Raw genomic sequence first — 19,881 nt, forward strand, 5'->3', positions numbered from 1 at the left:
AAAGTAGACATATTGTTTAAAAAATAAAAAGTTACAGTGATATATGGAACATCAATGGCGGGTGGAACTTTTTTATTGCCCGTGAGTGTAATTTTCAGCATCTTCATACTTCATACATTCTGTTACATTTTGTACATTCTATCCCCTATAATTAAAAGCATTTTATACTGCTACGAATATCTTAAGATGTTATTTTGTAGAGCTTTGATTACGGTTATAACTTTCCCGACTACACTTCCTTGCACCGGCGAAGTCAAATTACTTTCTCGAGACTCACGAAGCGATCATTTAAAATGTCACAGTGTGCGACTCATACATCGACTAAAAGTCTGTCATTACTATTAATTATTAAAAATAATATAATAGTACACAAAATTACCGTTTTTTATATGACTAAGCAAAAAAAATAAAATATTTTTAGTAATTTAAAACAATACGTTTGGTAAATAGCATTAACGAAAACCGCCACTTTTACCCTAAATTTTACCAAATTTAAGATGCTTTTCAGGTGCCTCAAAGCATCTCGATATTCTCGATAGATCTAAATATGTAAATGCAAATTCTCGGCGGAAAACCGATGGCCTCCTCAAGGCTACGATGAGTAAGTGCAATTATCCGTAACGTTGTTTATCTGTAATAAAAACTACTAATAACAGTTGGTAAAAAGTTGAGTAATGGTTAGGAAGTGTGCCTTGATTTGCAAGAGATGGTTTGGAAAATTATCACTTGTAACTGTAGTAAATTGAGGCATGTGTGAAACACACAGGTTTGATAGCTTGTGTTGCAGAGATAGTGTTAGGTCTGTTTAGTAAAGTAATAAGTATATATATTTATTTCATTGTTTTTTTAGTTTATATTTAGTTTATTTTGGAAATTGACAAAAAAAATCAATGAACATGTTCCAATAAGTGCATTAAATATTATAATAACTACATGTTAAAATGAATCAGTATATATACAAAATTATGATAATCGCGCTTTACACAATACGATTTAACAGCAAAAAAACAGAACTCTAATGGTTTCCTACAAAACAAACGCTCTTATAGTAATTTGTGCGGCTAAAGTCACACAGAGTTAGCAAGTTCACTGAGAGTAATGTCAGTCGCGAAGGTCGTGGAAAAAACGTCATTAGACCTTAGACTTTAATGCCTGTTGTGGCGTGTAGACTAAGATTAACAATATACGAACAAGATCGAGTAATAATAATAATAAATAATAAAATTGTAATATTTGTACAATAAAGAAAAAAAAATAAAAAAAAAATAAACACTCACACCTTGTACTAAAGTACTCCCTTGCGGGGTAGGCAGAGGTGCATTGCTGCTCCCACTTTTCGCCAGTGTTTATGTTAGTCCCAATGTAATAGGGGGCTCGATCGAGTGGTGATCGATGCAAGATCGAGTTTCAGTGCAAAAGAAACGTCTCGACAAATAACCCGTATTTTACCACTGAGCTCTTATTTTGTTCTAATTAGTTCGGTTAGAAGATTTGTGACTTTATTCACTGGTACAATGGTTGTCATCAGGTTGAACTTAAAACTGTTTGAGAGTAAACAAAATGCGGACAGTTTTATGCTTAGTTGTTGCATGTGACACGCCATCTTGTTCGTATATTGTTAATATAAGCATGTAGAGCTAAAAAAATATGATTGTCACTATGTTACGTGAACTGCGGTAACAAATAACAATACATGCATTGGAATCAGATCAAGGCCTGTAAATATTTCTTCTATCGATAGAATAGTACTAATCCAAAAAAGTAACTTGTATGAATTATGAGTTGGTAGCTATACTTCTAATTTACACTCACAGGCAATGAAAAGATTCCACTGAGAAAATCACTAAATTACTCCTAAACGAAAAAGGCTAGCTTGATGACGCCTTCTGCAATATTGAAGTAGTACATTTATCAGAATATTGCCAATTTGCATCAGGATATTACCAACTAAAAATGTTAATATTTACCTAGTTCAAATTTTAAATTAAATGTTAGAAAAATTTGGGGTCGTTTGGTGTCGGCGTTTTGTGAGTGGAACTTTATCATTGCCCGTGAGTGTATATGATGATTTTAAATTACTTATTGATATTAAACACAGCAATTACATTTTTTCGTCTATACCACTCTAGCGGTATAGTTACCCTATGTTGTTAGACATAGTAAAATAGTCGGATATGATGTAGAACTCACACTCACTAACAAGACAACTTAACAGTTCGGCTATTGCAAGATCATTCATTATGACTCGCGGTGAATAACGGAGTTTGATTAACCTGGAAAAGTGTGTCAGTTTTATCAGAGCATCGATCTCATTGCCCTATAGTGCAAAATACTGGAAAACATATTGGGCTATACAATACAGCAACCGTACCAGCAACAACGACCGACTTGAATGCTTGATTGTTAAACATATGTCATATTCATACAAGTTACGTCAAATTTGCGCTGACGCTGCGAAATAAACGAAAGACCCATGTATAAGGCTTGTGGCTCCCTTTAAAAATATGCCACAGTTATAAAATTACATAGTATAATGCTAAGATAACACGATAATAACGAGCGTTTTGTAGTAAATAGTAACGCGTTATCGGTCACGGTGTGATTGACCTCTCTCGAAAGATATGATTTATTGATTGGCCGCAGAATTATGTCACAGGCTGGTTTCAGTTGAGTCGTCGAGTGTTGATGATTTGCTCAGCTCAACTAAAATATACAATTGATCGCAGTGATCAGTTAGGACTTAGTAATAACACCAAAAAAATGTGAATGAAAAAAAATCAAACAACATAAAATCTCTGATACAATTGTCAGTTAAACGCAATAATATCATAACCCAACGTTAAAAACCCGAGACATTCACACAGCCACGTTAAATTTACACCCCCCTTTTCTGTAGTGGGTAAAAAAAAGTGTAAAACAAAGCTGTTATGTTAACAAAACATTCATAAATAGTACGGCTTCTGTTTCTTGACCTTCGCCGTTGTTGTTTATTGGATCAGCCGAGGTTTACACTTGAACTTCCCCTTGCAGCAGGCCGCAGCAGGTGCCATTGTAGGGTTGCAACTGCAACACCTATTCTCTATTATATTCTATTCTATTTGTGGGGGTGTAAGTACCTGCACCTGGCTCTCTCGAGTGTCCCGGGTTCGATTCCCGGCTGGGGCAGATATTTGTTTAAAGACAGATATTTGTACTCGGGTCTTGGGTGTTGATATTTATATTTAGTATCTATCTATCTATGTATTTGTGTAGAGATATATCAGCTGTCCGACACCCATAACACAGGTTCTGCCTAGCTTGGGGTCGGATGGCCGTGTGTGAGATGTCCCCACATATTTATTTATTTATTTATTTAACTGTATGTATTTTTAACTGCAAAAGAGGGGGTTATAAGTGTGACATGTATGTGTATTTGTGTGTTTGTGGTTGCGTAGCAATACGGCTGAACCGATCTTCGATTAGTTTTCTTTGGGTCCAAATACCCAAGGACACAAATGTGATGGCCTGTGTATTTTATCAAAATTGGCTTAGCCTTTCAAAAATTATGCGACATTTATTGTTACTTTTTGGGTTTTTTTAAGTTTGATTAGGGTAGATTAGTTTAGTGGTTACATTACAGAATATATTTTTTAAAGCAGTTTTTTTCAAACGAGTCAAAAACTTTTGAACTATATATTTTTTTTGTTAAAGTTTCATGTTGGTCTCAATGTGATAGGTCTTTAGAATATAGGTAAATTCACACTCAAAGCTATATTTCTTAAGCCAGCAATCCTAGTACCCTATGTAAATGGGGTATCTGTTTTAATAATAATCAGTTAATCAGGAATGCATACCGTTGACTGTCTGTGTCTCGTGTTCCTTATTCCTTAAGAGTTATTTATAGAATCGTAATTTGTAAAGGTGAAAACCCTGACAGTGCGTGTTTTAAATTAGATTACAACAATAACATTATCTGTTCGTACCTCGTCGCGACAGCTCGTCATCACATTATAGGTAGGTACGGTCAGCTGCATAAGTAACTATACACTTTTGTACCTTGTCAATCTGAAACCGTCTATCAATTCATTGAAATATTGACGGTTCGTCAGTTTGCAAAGGTACACAAGTGTATAACGACTGCAAACCTCAGTCAGCAGACCGTACATTGTCAAGTTTTTACTCAATCACTAATGACAAGCTAATCGACTCATAAAAGAACGAAACTATTATATCCATTAATAATTCGACACAGTAATTAAGTAGGCACCTACGTTTAGGTAATAATTGGTTGGACATTTACGAATTCTATTTTCGGATCACACGCAAACAATTATACAACAAATGATCAGTTGGGACGACAATCATTATTAAATTTCTCTGCATTTATAATTTGAATCTAAACATTTTATAAAAGGGATCGCCTCGTTAGTATGCCACAGACAAACTTTGTTTCCGCTTTATCCCACATCAAAGGCCGAATGTGTGTGCTACATAAACAAATGTTGGAACTGAAGTAACAATTAACTCGAATTGATGCAACTATGCGGGACCAACGACCGTCTCCTATTCCTAGGGGCTCACTCTATATGACGAAAAACTAAATGTATAGACTCTGTCGCACTTTAGTAAAGCAGCTCTCTTTCGTTTGTTTTTCGTCAGTATAGAGTAACCCTTCTAGTTCAGTAGCCGTAGATTAGACAGACGAGGCGAATTAAAGAAAAAACATTGACTGCATTTAGAATGCTGTGAATTCCATCTTGTTTTTATTTTTGTACTATTGTTTTGGCTCCGCTGTTTATAGAAATTCCTGTCTGATATCAATTTCGACCATTGTTATTGATTTGCAAACGTACACCATTTATTCATAAAACTTACAAAGGGTTACTTACTCTACTCTACTAGAAAGGTTTTGTGTCAATCAAATTCGTTAAAGTCGAAATTCGTGTGTCTTGCAAATCCTTTGTAAATTCAAGCATAGTTTTCACTTGCCCAAAATTTGATTCACTATTTATTTGTAAAAAAATAATAAGCCAAGTTTATCTAACAGTAAACCCCGGCGGTAGACCCATTTATTTCAAATGCCCGTTTTAGTCGAAGTTGCACAAACAATTAAGTTAAATTGATGCATCGCCCGGGGCGACGAACTCGAGTATTCCTGGTCTCCGGCAAAGATTACGCTTTGGATCTAGATTAGATAAAATTTTCGATATTATCAAACTTATAAAGTGATAAATATAGAGATTATTTTCATTTCCGATGTCAGATCATAGAAAACTGAATCGTAAACATCAGTTTGTGTTGTTGATCACTGCACTACTTTGATTGGTGGTCCAGTTTACAACCAATATACCTAATAGCGCACAAAGCAATTATCGAATTCACAAAAAATCCTAACTGATCATTAATTACTTTATTGTTTACATTTTTATAATTGAGAGTTTTCTCTGATTCAACTCTCGCAAACTTCCATCCGTGACTCATAATACTTTTCATTTCTTAATTAAAATGCATACAATTAATGTAAAAAAAAGTTTTATAATCTTTGACGCGGCAGAGCGGCGTGACGAAGGAATGATAGTTTAGTGCTGTGTTCGCGTGCGTTTTACTCTATTTTATTAGTTTACGTCTAAATCTGGCCGAGTACGGAATCGGGCGTTCAGTTTTTGTTGGTGTAAATAAACTGTGTTTATCATCAGTGGCGGGCGGAGTTTATTACTTGGGAATTGGAATACATTTTTATAAAACAAACTTTTTCAGGTATGATTTAAGAATTTTGACGTCCAACTGAGTGGAACAGATACTTTTACAAACATGGTAACGTACGTAAGGAACTTTTCAAAGGGAATGTCACTGATAAAACATCACTCCGTATTCATGAACTGACATTTATAATTGTATATGTATATTCTTTCCCCGCCTAACATTGAAATTCTATGTTTATATCTTGAGTAAGAACTCAAAGGTACTGTAGATGAAGATAATTAGATTGTTTACCAACAATAGATCGTGGCCTTAAAAACCTTTGACTCAATACGGTAATCTGTTGCTATTTATACCGGTAGCCAAGTGTTTTGTCCCTCTTTGTCAAAGAACAAATTGTTCCTTGTCGGAGAGGGACAAAACAGTTTATTAGTTAAAACGTCTTGTAACTTCTCTATGAATAAGGGGGCTAGTGTGTGTGTAAAATTACAAAGTAAAGAGCATTTACAGCAGTTAAATATTTATACTTACACCGTTATTATTAAGTGTTCAGTTAAGAATTTAGTCACGCTAAGACTACAGTAATCAGTGGTTTAAGTGCCGTTTGAAACTGTTAGTGAATTTTGTGTATATTATATGTTATTATTGTATTATGTATCCATATTAGCCACGACAAAGACATATGGTTGACGTAATAGTAGAAATCGGTAGCGTTAATCCTAACTAATATTATAAATGCGAAAGTAACTGTGTCTGTCTGTTACTTTTTCACGCCAAAACTACTGAACGGATTTGAATGAAATTTGGTATATAGATAGTCTAGACCCTGAGGAAGAACATAGGATACCTTTAATGGCGGAATTCCCACGGGAAAACTTTTTAAGGCGAAGCGAAGCTCGCGCGGCTAGTAGTTTTATAATTGTGGCCTCAGTAAAAAAGAGCCGAATACTGATTGCAATTTTTTTTTTATAACCCCTAGTTTATCACGACTGTAGTTGGCTTTCGCAGTTTCTCTTTTCTTGATACCAGACTTAGTATTACGAAGGTTAAATTTGTCTGCTTAAATATAAACATTTTGTGTATCAGATTCTGATCCTAAATAAACTGTTCCATGATTTCAAGATAAACAATAATAATAAATAAATATGTGGGGACATCTCACACACGGCCGCCCAACCCCAAGCTAGATAGAACCTGTGTTATGGGTGTCGGACAGCTGATATATCTACACAAATACCATTATAGACAGATACATACTAAATATAAATATCAACACCCAAGACCCCGAGTACAAATATCTATCTTTAAACAAATATCTGCCCCAGCCGGGAATCGAACCCGGGACCTTCGGCATAGCAGTCAGGGTCACTAACCACTACACCATTCGGTCGTCTAATGTATGAGTAACATGCTGGATAAAGGCTTATGCTGTCTTCTTATATAGGCCTCTGTACAGTTACACTACAATGTGTGCGAATATTCGTTTGTCCACATGAGTCATGCACGCGTTCATTTACATAATCCAATATAGATGTTAACGAACTCACCAGGCCAACATTTTGGAGTCGGCTTGTAACCCAGTTGCATTTCATGACTACATTTTAGTTAAAACTTTAAGGTAATTCTTAATAAATAGAGAAATAAGATTTCTTATATATAGGACATACAGGTGCATAGGTATTCTCATATATTTTAGAGTACAAATTAGAATATTACACTAATGCCAAAATATACATTTACTCAGTCTTAATCATTAATTCGGAAGTCACCTGTAATACAGCTTCCGTACTTCCATTGCACATCGGCAATCTGCAGTCCATAAGCAGTATTGCTTATCTCACAAATCCAACATAACTTGTATGGACATGACAGATGTTTTAAGCAATGCTGCTTATGGGTAGAAGGGTAGCAGTATTCTTACAAATGTGTAAAGAAGTTTTACAAACTCCAACCATACCAATACAACCTATAGTAATAGAATACATGAATACTCTGTACGAAACAACTATTATTACAAAAGTTTTTTATACACACGGTTACATCAACCGCTAGATTAGATTTCTTCAAAGATTTAACCGACCGGAAATACGCACAGTTATTTGTTTACGGACGTGCGTTATGTCACGTAATTTTTTGGTACATTAATTTCTATTATTATCTTTGAATTCCCAACCGATCATTAAACAATAATGTCTGGATTCCAAACGGATCATGAGTATTTTGAACAATTTAGGTATACTACAAAACAATATATACTCTGAAGTAAATAAGGAGTCAAATACATAGTTTGAGGTATTTGGTAACGTAAACTACCGCATACCCTCTCAAAGTTTATTTACAATAGAAAAATTGCAGAAACATTATACATAATAAAGAATAACTTCTAAACTTAAAAATAACGATAATACCTATTAACTCATCGATAACTCGCCAACTTATCACGAAGATTGACAACATACAAGTGTGAGATTTGAATACAAAAAATGCCAAGGTCTCTTGTTACGTAAGCCAGGCGAATAGTTGTCTATCAGTTTTATGAACCGGTCATTATGTTTGATTTCTCGGAAGTATGTTTTATGTGTTGCGTTGCTAACTGATGGTTGTAATTGTACGTTATCAGTGTTAAAGTTAGATTCTGCATAAAGATGTCAAAAACATCCATCTTATCTGTCGGAAAAAGAAGGGTGTTATAAGTTCAATGTGACGCAAAATATCATATTCTTATTATTAATTATTTAAAAAAAAAATTATATTCTTTATTTGCAAACACACAAGAAATAAACTTACATAACTTAAATACTAACGGTTTTATCGCTTAAAGCGATTTTTCCAACAATACTATTTGAAATTTTTTATAGTATTTTTTGTTGGGAGTTATTAAAAATTTACTTTTATAATAACACTGAAAGATTTTCATTAGGTAGATTGTAAATTAGTTTATTTTAACTAAAATTTGATTAGCTATAACAATATCAATAATAACATAATGTATGTAATACCAAAAAGTCAAAGTGTTAGTCTCACTCTCAATTTCGAGGACGGGTTCTGTAGACGAGTTTATTTTATTGTAAATTAATGTAAATATGCTTAGATTTAAAATATACGAACAAGATGTAGTGCCTCGACAAATAACACCCCACTTCTACCACAGAGCTCTTATCCTAACTAATATTATAAATGCGAAAGTAACTGTGTCTGTCTGTCTGTCTGTCTGTTACTCTTTCACGCAAAAACTACTGAACGGATTTGAATGAAATTTGGTATACATACGGTCTAGACCCTGGGAAAGAACATAGGCTACTTTTTATCCCGGAATTCCCACGGGAAAACTTTTTAAGGCGAAGCGAAGCTCGCGGGAACAGCTAGTTTGGAATAAGTTCGCTTAGATTGGCATAGAAGATTTGTGATATGTGATTTTATTCATTGGTACAGTGGTTGTCATTAGGTTGAACGTATATAATGGTTTGACAGTAAACAAAATGCGGTCATTTTTTGGCTTTGTTTTTCTATGTGATGTGACACTCCATCTTGTGCGTGTATTGTTAATTAATTTAAATAATATGTTGTTGAATAGTGCAATCAGTGAGCCGGTTCTGAAACCTGATAATGAAGATCATTAGCGCCCATACGGCACTTGTAACAAAGGTGCAGTAGAAGCTACTTATATGTGTGTAATTTATATCTACTATACTTAGATTAACGATGGTCCCGGGTTCGATTCCCGGCTGGGGCAGATATTTGTTTAAACACAGATATTTGTTCTCAGGTCTTGGATGTGCCCGTAAAATGGCAATAGGGTCGCCCCCTATTACATTGGGACTAACATAACACTCTGGCGAAAAGTGGGTGCAGCAATGCACCTCTGCCTACCCCGCAAGGGAGTACATTAGTACAAGGCGTGAGTGCGTGTTTTTTTTTTTGTGTTTAGATTAACGATATACGAAGAAGATTGTATGTTACATACAAAAACAAAGCAAAAAACTGTCAGAATTTTGTTTACTGTCAAACCGTATTAAGTTCAACCTAATGACAACCATTGTAGGTGTACTAATGAATAAAGCCACAAATCTTCTAACCGAGCTAATCCTAACTAATATTATAAATGCGAAAGTAACTGTGTCTGTCTGTCTGTCTGTCTGTCTGTTACTCTTTCACGGCAAAACTACTGAACGGATTTGAATGAAATTTGGTATACATATAGTTTAGACCCTGGGAAAGAACATAGGCTACTTTTTATCCCGGAATTCCCACGGGAAAACTTTTTAAGGCGAAGCGAAGCGCGCGGGAACAGCTTGTTCAAAATAAGAGCTCAGTGGTAGAAGCTAAGTGTTACTTGTCGAAACGTTTCTTTGCACTGACTCTCCATCTAGTCCGTATTAGAATATTAAAAGCAAGTGACAAATATCTCGCGGAAAGCTAAAGATCGCATCCAGTGGCGTGCTTTGGGAGAGGCCTACGTCCAGCAGTGGACTGCTATAGGCTGATGATGATGACAAATATCTCTGTAGCAAATTTCATATGCTATATTTACTGCTGAAAGTCTACACACTCTTGAGATGGGTTCTAGAATGCGGGCCTTAAACTTACAACCGCATGTGGGAACTGGTAACTGGCTTGTACCAATTTACCTATGATTTTAATATTGTGTTATAGCTGTAAGTTCTCCAAATATTCTAAAATAAAATATATTTACCCAACAAAATTTCTTCACCAGTAACTATACCCGCGCTACACCTAGGTTTCCTAAGCTAACTGCAATCCGATCTGAAGTCTAGATTACCGATGCAATGCTAGACTCTAATGGATGCGGTTCGCAGATCAAATAGCTCAATACCTCACTTGGAGTGTTACTGACACGGTGTTTTATGAATGTTTATACCTATAGAGTGTTGCAATTTTTTTTAATTTATTTATTTATTTATTTAATCCTTTATTCCACAAATATAAAAATAAGTGTACAAAGGGTGGACTTAATGCTACAAGCATTTTCTACCAGTCAACCCACAGGAGGTGCAAGAAAATTTTATTATAAGGTGTGCAAAAAGAAAACAACACTATTACTACAAAAATAAAACAAGTCACTTAATAATAATTACCAAATATACCTAATATAAAATACGTAACTACATATAAGTTCTTTTTTATACTTAGTAAGCCGAAAGGGTGTCATTCTGAATTTGTTTATCCAGAGAAACTTTGTCGGTAACGTGACATTTTTACTATAGGAAGATCAATACTTCACGAATTTTCAAAAGTCGTTGACAAAAGTTGCTTAGAATTAACTCTGTATATACGTCTAGTATACAATACAGGTATACTAGTTTGATAGTTCATCGAAAACTATAAAAGTTTCAGTTTTCCCACATACAAAGTGGCGCTTGTAGCGGAAACTATCATGAAACTTTTGTATGACCGAAGAAAAACAAAACTTTTTTCGTATACATAAATTGCAAAACTCGTACTAGAGGCCCTGAGTACTCTCTTTCGACTTACTTTACCACTTTTGGTGTACCTATGGCTGGCTCTACACCAAATAAAACACTCGCGAGCAATGATAAAGTTCATTAACTTACGAAATGCCGACACAAAATGAGAATTTGATCAAAATATTTACTGTGCTACCACAAAAAAACTTTAAACACTGTTTAACGAGTGTTTAAAACGAAATTCGACAGATTTTGTAGGCGTATGACAGCTCTAAATACCTGTTAAACACTGTCTAAGTTTTTGTTGTAAGGTCCTCAGGTTTTTGGCTGGTAATATTCTGATGCGCTGTTAAATGTAAGTACTTGAACATATGAACATTGCAGACGCCTTTTCCGTTTAGGAATAATTTTAAACTTTTCTCACTGGAACCTTTTCATTGCTCGTGAGTGTAAGTATATAAAATCAAATAAGGATATGAAATCGTATCTCTGGTGTTGGTTGTAATCGATTATGTACAATGCGATGGTATTGAATTCATCCGTCACGCTTCGGCCGATTGTCTTAATCGATTGTGCGATCAATTTGTTGAGCTTGTGCTGTAGCGATAGCTGGTAGCTGTAGCTATATTGTTACATAGCTAGAGTTACATCAATATAGTTAACAGTTAATGAAAAAAAACTACCATCTTTTACGAGTTGTAAATTGAAGCGTCCGTAGTTGAGCTAGCTTCAGTGATCGCAACTGGAGCTAATTATTTTCCACGATTTTTTTGACTTAGTATTATATATACTAAGTGTATGTTATTTTCTGTGCAATTCCGTGCTTCGGCACGTTAAGCCGTGGGCCCCGGTGGCTGCTTCGGGAGCAGTCTTCAAGCCTAGTCAGAGGCTTTCGGGCAGCTTGAAAACATCTGACAGTCGGCCACTTACCCGACAACTCTCTTAGCACAAGCTTGCTTGTGTTGGGGTCCACCAACTCGCACTAGGCCAGAGTGGTGGTCTAGGCCTAAAACCCTTCCTTCGTTGGAAGGAGACCCGTACCCGAGCAGTAAAAACGTGATGGGTTATGACTTGTGATGATGAGTTAAGGCGTGCCATTTTACATTCATTTATTTTTACGCACACTTATATCGGGACTGACTGACTAGCTATAGCTTACCCTAGACAACTGGTCTAAGAGAATTACAGTCGGCGCGGCACAAAAACAATAAATTTGATGAAAATTACATCGCACTTGGCCGGTTTTTCGATACATTTCTACGGAAGCTCGTTACGAATGCCGTTTCGCGATTTCGATTGGAATTGGTTTTATTTGCTGATGCCGCTTTATTCGGTGTTACTAGTTTACAATGATAATACACTCACGAGCAATGAAAAAGTTTAAGTGACCATAGAGCACCAAATTACTCCTGAAAAGGTTAGCCATAATAGACGCTGACTGCAATATTGATGTAAATTTAACTGCTCATCAGAATATGAACTGACCAACTAAAACGTAAATATTGTGTTCAAATTATTAATAAGTTATGTAAGTATATGTTTAACAAAACATTTTCAAAAGGGACATTTGGTTTCGCAAAGTGATTGGAACTTCTATTGCTCGCGACTGTATTAGTAGTAGGATTAAAAATGATCATACATCGACCTCAAGTACCTCCAATTTAGTAACTTATCTGTTGCCCGAGCACAGGATTCGAAACCTCCGTTTGCGTTGCGTATCGTCAAATGTCACTGTCAAAATGTAAGGCAAATTTGTTAGTTCCAAAAGTGGCATTTGTTTTTTCCATGTTAGGTGGAATTTCACCAAACGCTAAACGTATTTAGTAGCCTGTCATACGTCTGTCAGTTAGTACAAAATGTATTTAAAATTTGATTTAAATACGTTTAGCGTTTGGTAAAAGCGACCCTTCGTGTAGATTCGAAAATAGTATCGAATCCTATGCTCGCGCCTCTGGTACAATGTCATCAGCACACTACCTACTAATTGCGGAGATAATCGATAATGAAGGATCTCCACTACAATTACAGTACATTAATTGCACACAACGTACACTTACTTTCACTGAATGTATAATTAAATCATTAATTATTACGGATGCTACAATGATAACTATAGTTATGTTGGTAAAAACCTGGTGGTTAAGTTACGCTGTACGTAGTAAGGTGTATGAGTTTTTTGAAGAATACTTACTAGTTTTTTGTTTCGTATCGGTATTGTAGATTTTAATTTGATACGTCATTTTTTGAGGTGTGTTAACAAAACAGCAGGTTGAACAATGACAATAAGTAATGAAACTTAATAAAGCCATAATACGTTATTTGAAAAAAATACTTTGTGTCTCCCTAAGTCCCTATAGGCTTCTCATTCTCTCACGTATATGGCTATATTAAGTACTAACTGTTCCCGCGAGCTTCGCTTCGCCTAAAAAAGTTTTCTCGTGGTAATTCCTCGATAAAAAGTAGCCTATGTTCTTCACTAGGGTCTCTAGACCATCCGTATACCAAATTTCATTCATATCCATTTAGTAGTTTTGGCGTGAAATAGTAACAGACAGACAGACAGACCGACACAGTTACTTTCGCATTTATAATATTAGTTAGGATTAGGATATAGGAGGTTGCTATACTCGTTCGTTATTCTAAACAAATTTTATTTTACCTACTCGGTTTTCAAATACATGCAATAAATGTACCATAATGTAATGCGGTTTAGTGGCTTAACCACACACTAATCTAAGGTTAACCGCACTATTAAAATGACGTAAGCAACGTAAATAAAATATTGTTTTTAGGCTAGATATATCCGCTGTTTCTTATAGAAGTTGTTTCCGCCAGAAACAGCATTTTTTTGCGTTTGTTACATAAACTTCTAAATTAGGTACTGACTATGGGTGTTTGGTGGCAGGTTCTAAAAATTTGAATTAGCATGAAGAGGGCGTATAAAGTCGCAGTTTTGTGAAAAAACGAAAGTTCGTATTTTATAGGCGGCTTCGAAAGAAAAAAATCAGCATCACTTAAAAAGCGAAGACCATAGACATATTTTTTTTACGGCAACCAGACCCCACCTCTCATTCACAGATTACCAGCCGTGTTGCTATCCGTCAGCTGTCACTGCCACAGATAGCTGGGGCCACATGTTGAGTTATTCCTGTCTGGCTGTCTAGCGATTGCTTACCTTTACTTTTTAACTACGGAGTGTTAGTAGCATAAAGTACTAAGTAACGTTTAGTAGGAGTCTGTTTAGGATATAATTTTAGAGGAAGAATATAAATTTAGGAGTCAATTTTGAATTTGCGAAAAAAAAACGTTTGCTTCCTCATAGCAAAAAAAACATTTTTTTGTCTCAAAATTCTTAATATCTGTAAATTGTAAGTTGTTTAGAATGACCCCAACCATTTCGGATTATTATAAGTATACCCTTCTTGCAACATCCTCTATAAGTGTGTAAGTACGTAAGTGTACTTACATTATTTAACCTTCAGGAAATTCCCTCATAAAATTACACCCTGTACGTAAACTATGTAGCCACTGCCATCTATCGGAAACCTCTAGAACTACCAACTAACAGTCTCCGTCTCCTTTCGTTCCAGGGTGGCGACCACCAGCCCCCACCTGGTGAGCCTGGGCACCGGCCGCCTCAGCACCGCCGTCACTCTGCATCCACTTAAACAAGGTAAGGTTTCATTAATCCTGCTGCCGCTACACAGGTTCGTTATAGACGTAGATAAACGTCACTGTCGCGATTCGCCATAATGTGAATCGGAGCTGCAATTGGTGGAACGCGCATTAAACGAGAACCCGTGTAGCGGCCACAAATCCTATTTGCATTGATTAATTTACACTAACAAAGTTTACACGATCATTCTTCACGGCATCAGCTCAGTCCATAAGGTCACTGCGACTTTTTTTTGAGTCGATTTTTAAATCGCGCTATTCATATTATTTCCCTTAGCGAACAGAGATCGCTCTTGTAGAGATTCTTGGAGACATCGCTCTTAGCGATAACGCCGCCTATTGCACTTATTCAACTTTAAAACTGTAATGTGTGTTGTGTGTTTTATCAATAAAGTTATATTGTATTGTATATTTATGACTTATCTAACCCCCCCTTTCTGCCATACTTCTAACACTCTTCTCCTAGATATTCTTATCAAAACCCCTTTCTTTCCCCCATTCCAGGTCGCGTAACAATCGGCTCGGACCCCACATGCGACATCTACATCGTCGGGCCGGGGGTGTCCCACCTGCACTGCCGCATAGAGAACTCTCACGGCGCGCTCACGCTATACCCCCTGGCTGGGCGGACGCTGCTCGATGGGTCTATTGTGGAGCGCCCGGTCAGACTGTCGCAAGGTACTGTAAATACATAAATATAACTAAATATAGCCGAAGACCGAGTGTTGTGACGCTCCTAGGGAGAGACCTATGTCTATGTCTATGCCTATGATGTACGTAGGTGGTCTGAAAAGTTTCCGACCTCAACGTGAAGATGGCAGCACACATCAATTAAAGTAGTCAGGGAATGTAACTGTGCATCTTTTGACAGCAACACTTCAAAGTTTCAGCCATTTTTGACGCGTGGTTTTTATTTTACAGTCGTTTGAGTGAGTCGATGTGAGCATTTCTGTGAAATTTGAAAAAATCGGGTATCGCGCTGTCTTAAAATATTGGTTTTTGAAAGGGAATACCCCTACGCAAATCAAAGATGAGTTTGATTCTGTGTACGGGGACTCTTCACCGTCATTTACCACTGTAAAATTTTGGGCAGCCGAATTTAAACGTGGCCGTAAGAGCTTCGGAGATGATGAACGTTCGGGACGTCCAAAAACTGTAACTACTGGCGAAAACATCGCTAAAGTTCTCCAAATGGTGTTAGACGACCGCCGAATTAAAGTGAGAGAGATAGCAGAGGCAATGAAAATGTCCATAAAACGTGTTTATCAAATATTAAATCAAGATTTAGACATGAGAAGGCTGTCCGCGCGTTGGCTGCCGCGTTTGCTAACGTCAGACCAACGACGTGTTCGAATGAACATTTCCAATGCTCTGTTGGCGCAGTTTAGGCGCACTAAATCCGTGTTTTGGCGCCGCCCAATTACCGTTTTATTGGCTATGTAGAAGAATAAAAATAAATTTTAAGAAAAAAAATCTTGTATCTATGTTAGGTCGGAAACTTTTCAGACCACCCACGTATATGATATGTAAATAATATCAACACCCACGACCCGAGTACAAATATCTGTCTTCTAACAAATATTTGCCCCAGCCGGTAATCGAACCCGGGTCCTTCGGCATAGCAGTCAGGGTCACTAACCACTACATCAATCGGCCGTACTGTACCGCTACCACCGCCGACACACAGCAACTAGCGTCGTATAGAGAACTCGCACGCTCACGCTATACCCGCTGCGCCGTGGAGCCGGTCAGACTGTCGCAAGGTATGTGCCGCTACCACCGCCGACATAGCAACTAGCGTCGTATAGAGAACTCGCACGCTCACGCTATACCCGCTGGCGGGGCGCACGCTTCTCGACTCGCAAGACTGTCGCAAGGTACTGTAAATAAATAGAAAGAAAGAAAGAAATAGTTTATTCGTCTTTAAGAATACACAACATGGAAAAACACATAACAACACCAAGGTACAAATTAATTGCCAATCTCCATGTCGTGCACAGTCATAGCGAAATGGTTCAGACTCAACATGTACTACATATATAAGTGTGTATATATATAGCGCTGATATTTCTTCCAGAACAAGTTCTTAAAGGGAACCTATGTAGCGTTTTATATTAATAATAAATAAATAAATATAAATATATTGGGACATCTCACACAAGGCCACCCGACCCCAAACTAGACAGAGCCTGTAATATGTGTATCGGACAGGTGATATATCTACACAAATACATATATAGATAAAATAGATACATATTAAATATAAATATCAACACACAAGACCCGAGTACAAATATCTGTCTTTAAAAAAATATCTGCCCCAGCCGGGAATCGAACCCGGGACCTTCGGCATAGCAGTCAGGGTCACTAACCACTACACCAATCGCCCGTACTGTGCCGCTATCACCGCCGACACATTGGCAACTAGCGTCGTATAGAGAACTCCTCGGCTGACAGACAAAGACATCATCGTCATCCTGTAGTCGTCCTCTGCTGGACATAGGCCTCGACTAAGAATAGAATAGAATAATAAAAATTCCTCAATGTCTTCTCTGTCAACTCAGCATGCTTCAGTTTAATTAGTGGTTGTACAAAATACATATACAGAGTATTGGCAAAATAGTATAGTAAGCCGAAGGGGGTGTCTTAGACGATCATTCTGAATATCTGTGCAAACAAAAGATTGAGTTGATCAAGTTTTGTTCTAAGACTTACCTAAATGTATTCTCATAGTGAAAAATCACATCATAGCCAACAAAAACTTTCTATAGGAGCGAAATTTATATTAACCTAATATTATTTCCTTTTTCAGGAATGATGCTGACGATAGGCCGCTCGGCGTGCCTGCGGTTCAACAACCCCGCCGAGGCGCAGCTCATGAAGGCCGTACTACCACCGCACCAGGGTAAGTGCTGGCCTCATTCAGGTCCGCTATAGTGGGGTTATCACCACCACGAATGTTAAAGAAAGAAAAAAGTGTTTTTTTGCCACAGATGAAATTCTTATACTTTAAGTGCCAATTTCTCCATTCTCGGTTAGAGCATAACCAGGGAGTAGTGGTTAACTTATCACACATCTGTCATTAATTTTATATGGAGATGACGTTTAATTTATAAATCAATCTCTGTCGGTTGGATAACCGACACTGGAGAAATTGGCACTAAAGATACCTAATTAATGAGTAATTAATACGTTTGTTACAACATACAAACATATTTATATTTTACATATTTTACCATATTCTCACTATCATAAAAAAATACTCTTTTACTTATTTATATTTGTTGTTCACAGATTACCAGAAGCATCAAGACCCGGTACAGTGCTATCAAACGCAGAGTTTACCACAAAAAATATACAAAGACAACCCTCTATCACATTTAGACGAAGAATTAGACATGACCATCAAAGAACTGAGCAAGAGAAAACCGCCAGCCGTCCCTAAGAAGCCTTACAGAGATCTAGACCTTTCAGACTCGAATTCAGACCACGAATCTAGACCTAAAGTATCCAGTATTATGGCCAAAGTATCCAAGTTTGAGTACTACGCGAAAGCCCAACAGAAACCAGTCAGTAAAAGTCAGTTTTACACGCACGAAAATGAGATTTCTCCTAAAGTGTTTAGCTCAAATTCGTTGACAGTTAACACTCCAGCGAAAGACGTGTTGGGTGGTAAAAATGCTCCAAGCAACTTCAAGAAGCAAGAAAACCAAAGGGTTATACATTTGAACGAAAACAATACAGTCGAACCTAAAGGCTACACAAACGTTACCATAAGAAATAGGAATAAAATCGAGGAAATAGTTAGAAATTTCGATGACTCTTACAAACTACCCAAGAAAATCAACAATGACCAGCAAAAAGATGTCTATGGGAAGATTAATAATGATATAAGGCAAAATGAGCTCAAAGGCCATAGTGATAGGACTCAGTTTGATATGGGGAATGTGAGGAGTCCGACCTTACCACAGTATAGTCAGAATTATTCTCCGGTCTATAGTAATTCTAGTCATATGGATAGGAGCGGGGAAGCTGAGAATAAACGGATGCAGGTATGTGGTATTGTTTTTATTTATTTATTTTAACACTTTATTATACATAATTATTGAAAAACACAGTAAAAGCATACAATGGCGGGCTTATTGCCAAAAAGCAATTTTTAACTAACTTTTACTCACATTGGCTTTGGTTTGAACACCCTTATTCTATAACGTAGACGAAATATAAGTACTTACTAGGTTAACAAAATGTTTTAGATTTTATATATATCAGACCACAAAACCCGAGCCATCTTTATTAGTCTTCGTTTTATAAATAAATAATACCGGAAAAAGGTATTTAATTTTGTCTTGGGAATTCTGCCAAGGTAGGTAAGTTGTAAACGATAAGTTAATAGCACGAAAGAAGCCCCTGGGTTATGTATAAACTGTATGTTATACATACCTTGGTGACAAACAAAGAAACAAAGACTTGTTAATGTTTTAGCGTATTCGAATATAACACTAAGTGCCAATTTCTCCATAGTCGGTTAGAGCATAACCAGGTATTAGTGGTTAACTTTTGACACATCTGTCAAGAATTTTATATGGAGATGACGTATAATAGATAATCGAGTATGGAGAAATTAGCACTAAATATTTTAATGATTATCCTCTATGTATCAAGTATTAGTCATTACATCGTAAAACTCATAAAATAGTTCATAAAGATAAAATAGGTTATGTTATGAATACGATAACAAATAGTCGATACTTTAAATATTGATTTAGTCATTTCCGTGCTAAAGTGATCAGGTAAGTATGTTATAGTCTTTTACTCTTCTAACTATTTAGATCCCTTTAGGAGTATTTAAATAAAATTATTATTAACTGAAGGGCTAGCACGGGGCACATTTAAAACGTGACAAAAGTTCTCCGTCGTACTCGCTCTTGAGATTGTGCGATGTGAGTGAGCGCGATGCAAAACTCTTGTCCCGTCTTAATTGCGTCCCGTGCTAGCCCTTCTGGTGTTACTATAACGACCAAGCCATTTTTGTGGGAAGCTAACCCTTTTTATTGATCTACCATCAGCTTATGTCCCTATGTCCCTGATGAGGGATAAC

At 36.6% G+C, this 19,881-nt stretch overlaps 1 protein-coding gene across 4 annotated transcripts in view; it reads left to right on the top strand.

The window, feature by feature from the left end:
• The window catches only part of LOC105397116 (pleckstrin homology-like domain family B member 2), a 77,679-nt gene that overhangs the window by 29,658 nt on the left and 28,140 nt on the right, over positions 1-19,881 (top strand). For all 4 annotated transcript variants that reach the window (XM_048632208.1, XM_048632210.1, XM_048632207.1 and 1 more), the window contains exons 3-6: positions 14,696-14,778; positions 15,285-15,458; positions 17,593-17,685; positions 18,075-18,832. In XM_048632208.1, coding sequence (XP_048488165.1) covers positions 14,696-14,778; positions 15,285-15,458; positions 17,593-17,685; positions 18,075-18,832 — 1,108 coding nt within the window. The remainder of the gene's footprint in view (positions 1-14,695; positions 14,779-15,284; positions 15,459-17,592; positions 17,686-18,074; positions 18,833-19,881) is intronic.

This window comes from Plutella xylostella, chromosome 31 (assembly GCF_932276165.1).
Source record: "Plutella xylostella chromosome 31, ilPluXylo3.1, whole genome shotgun sequence".
Lineage (NCBI taxonomy): Eukaryota > Metazoa > Arthropoda > Insecta > Lepidoptera > Plutellidae > Plutella > Plutella xylostella.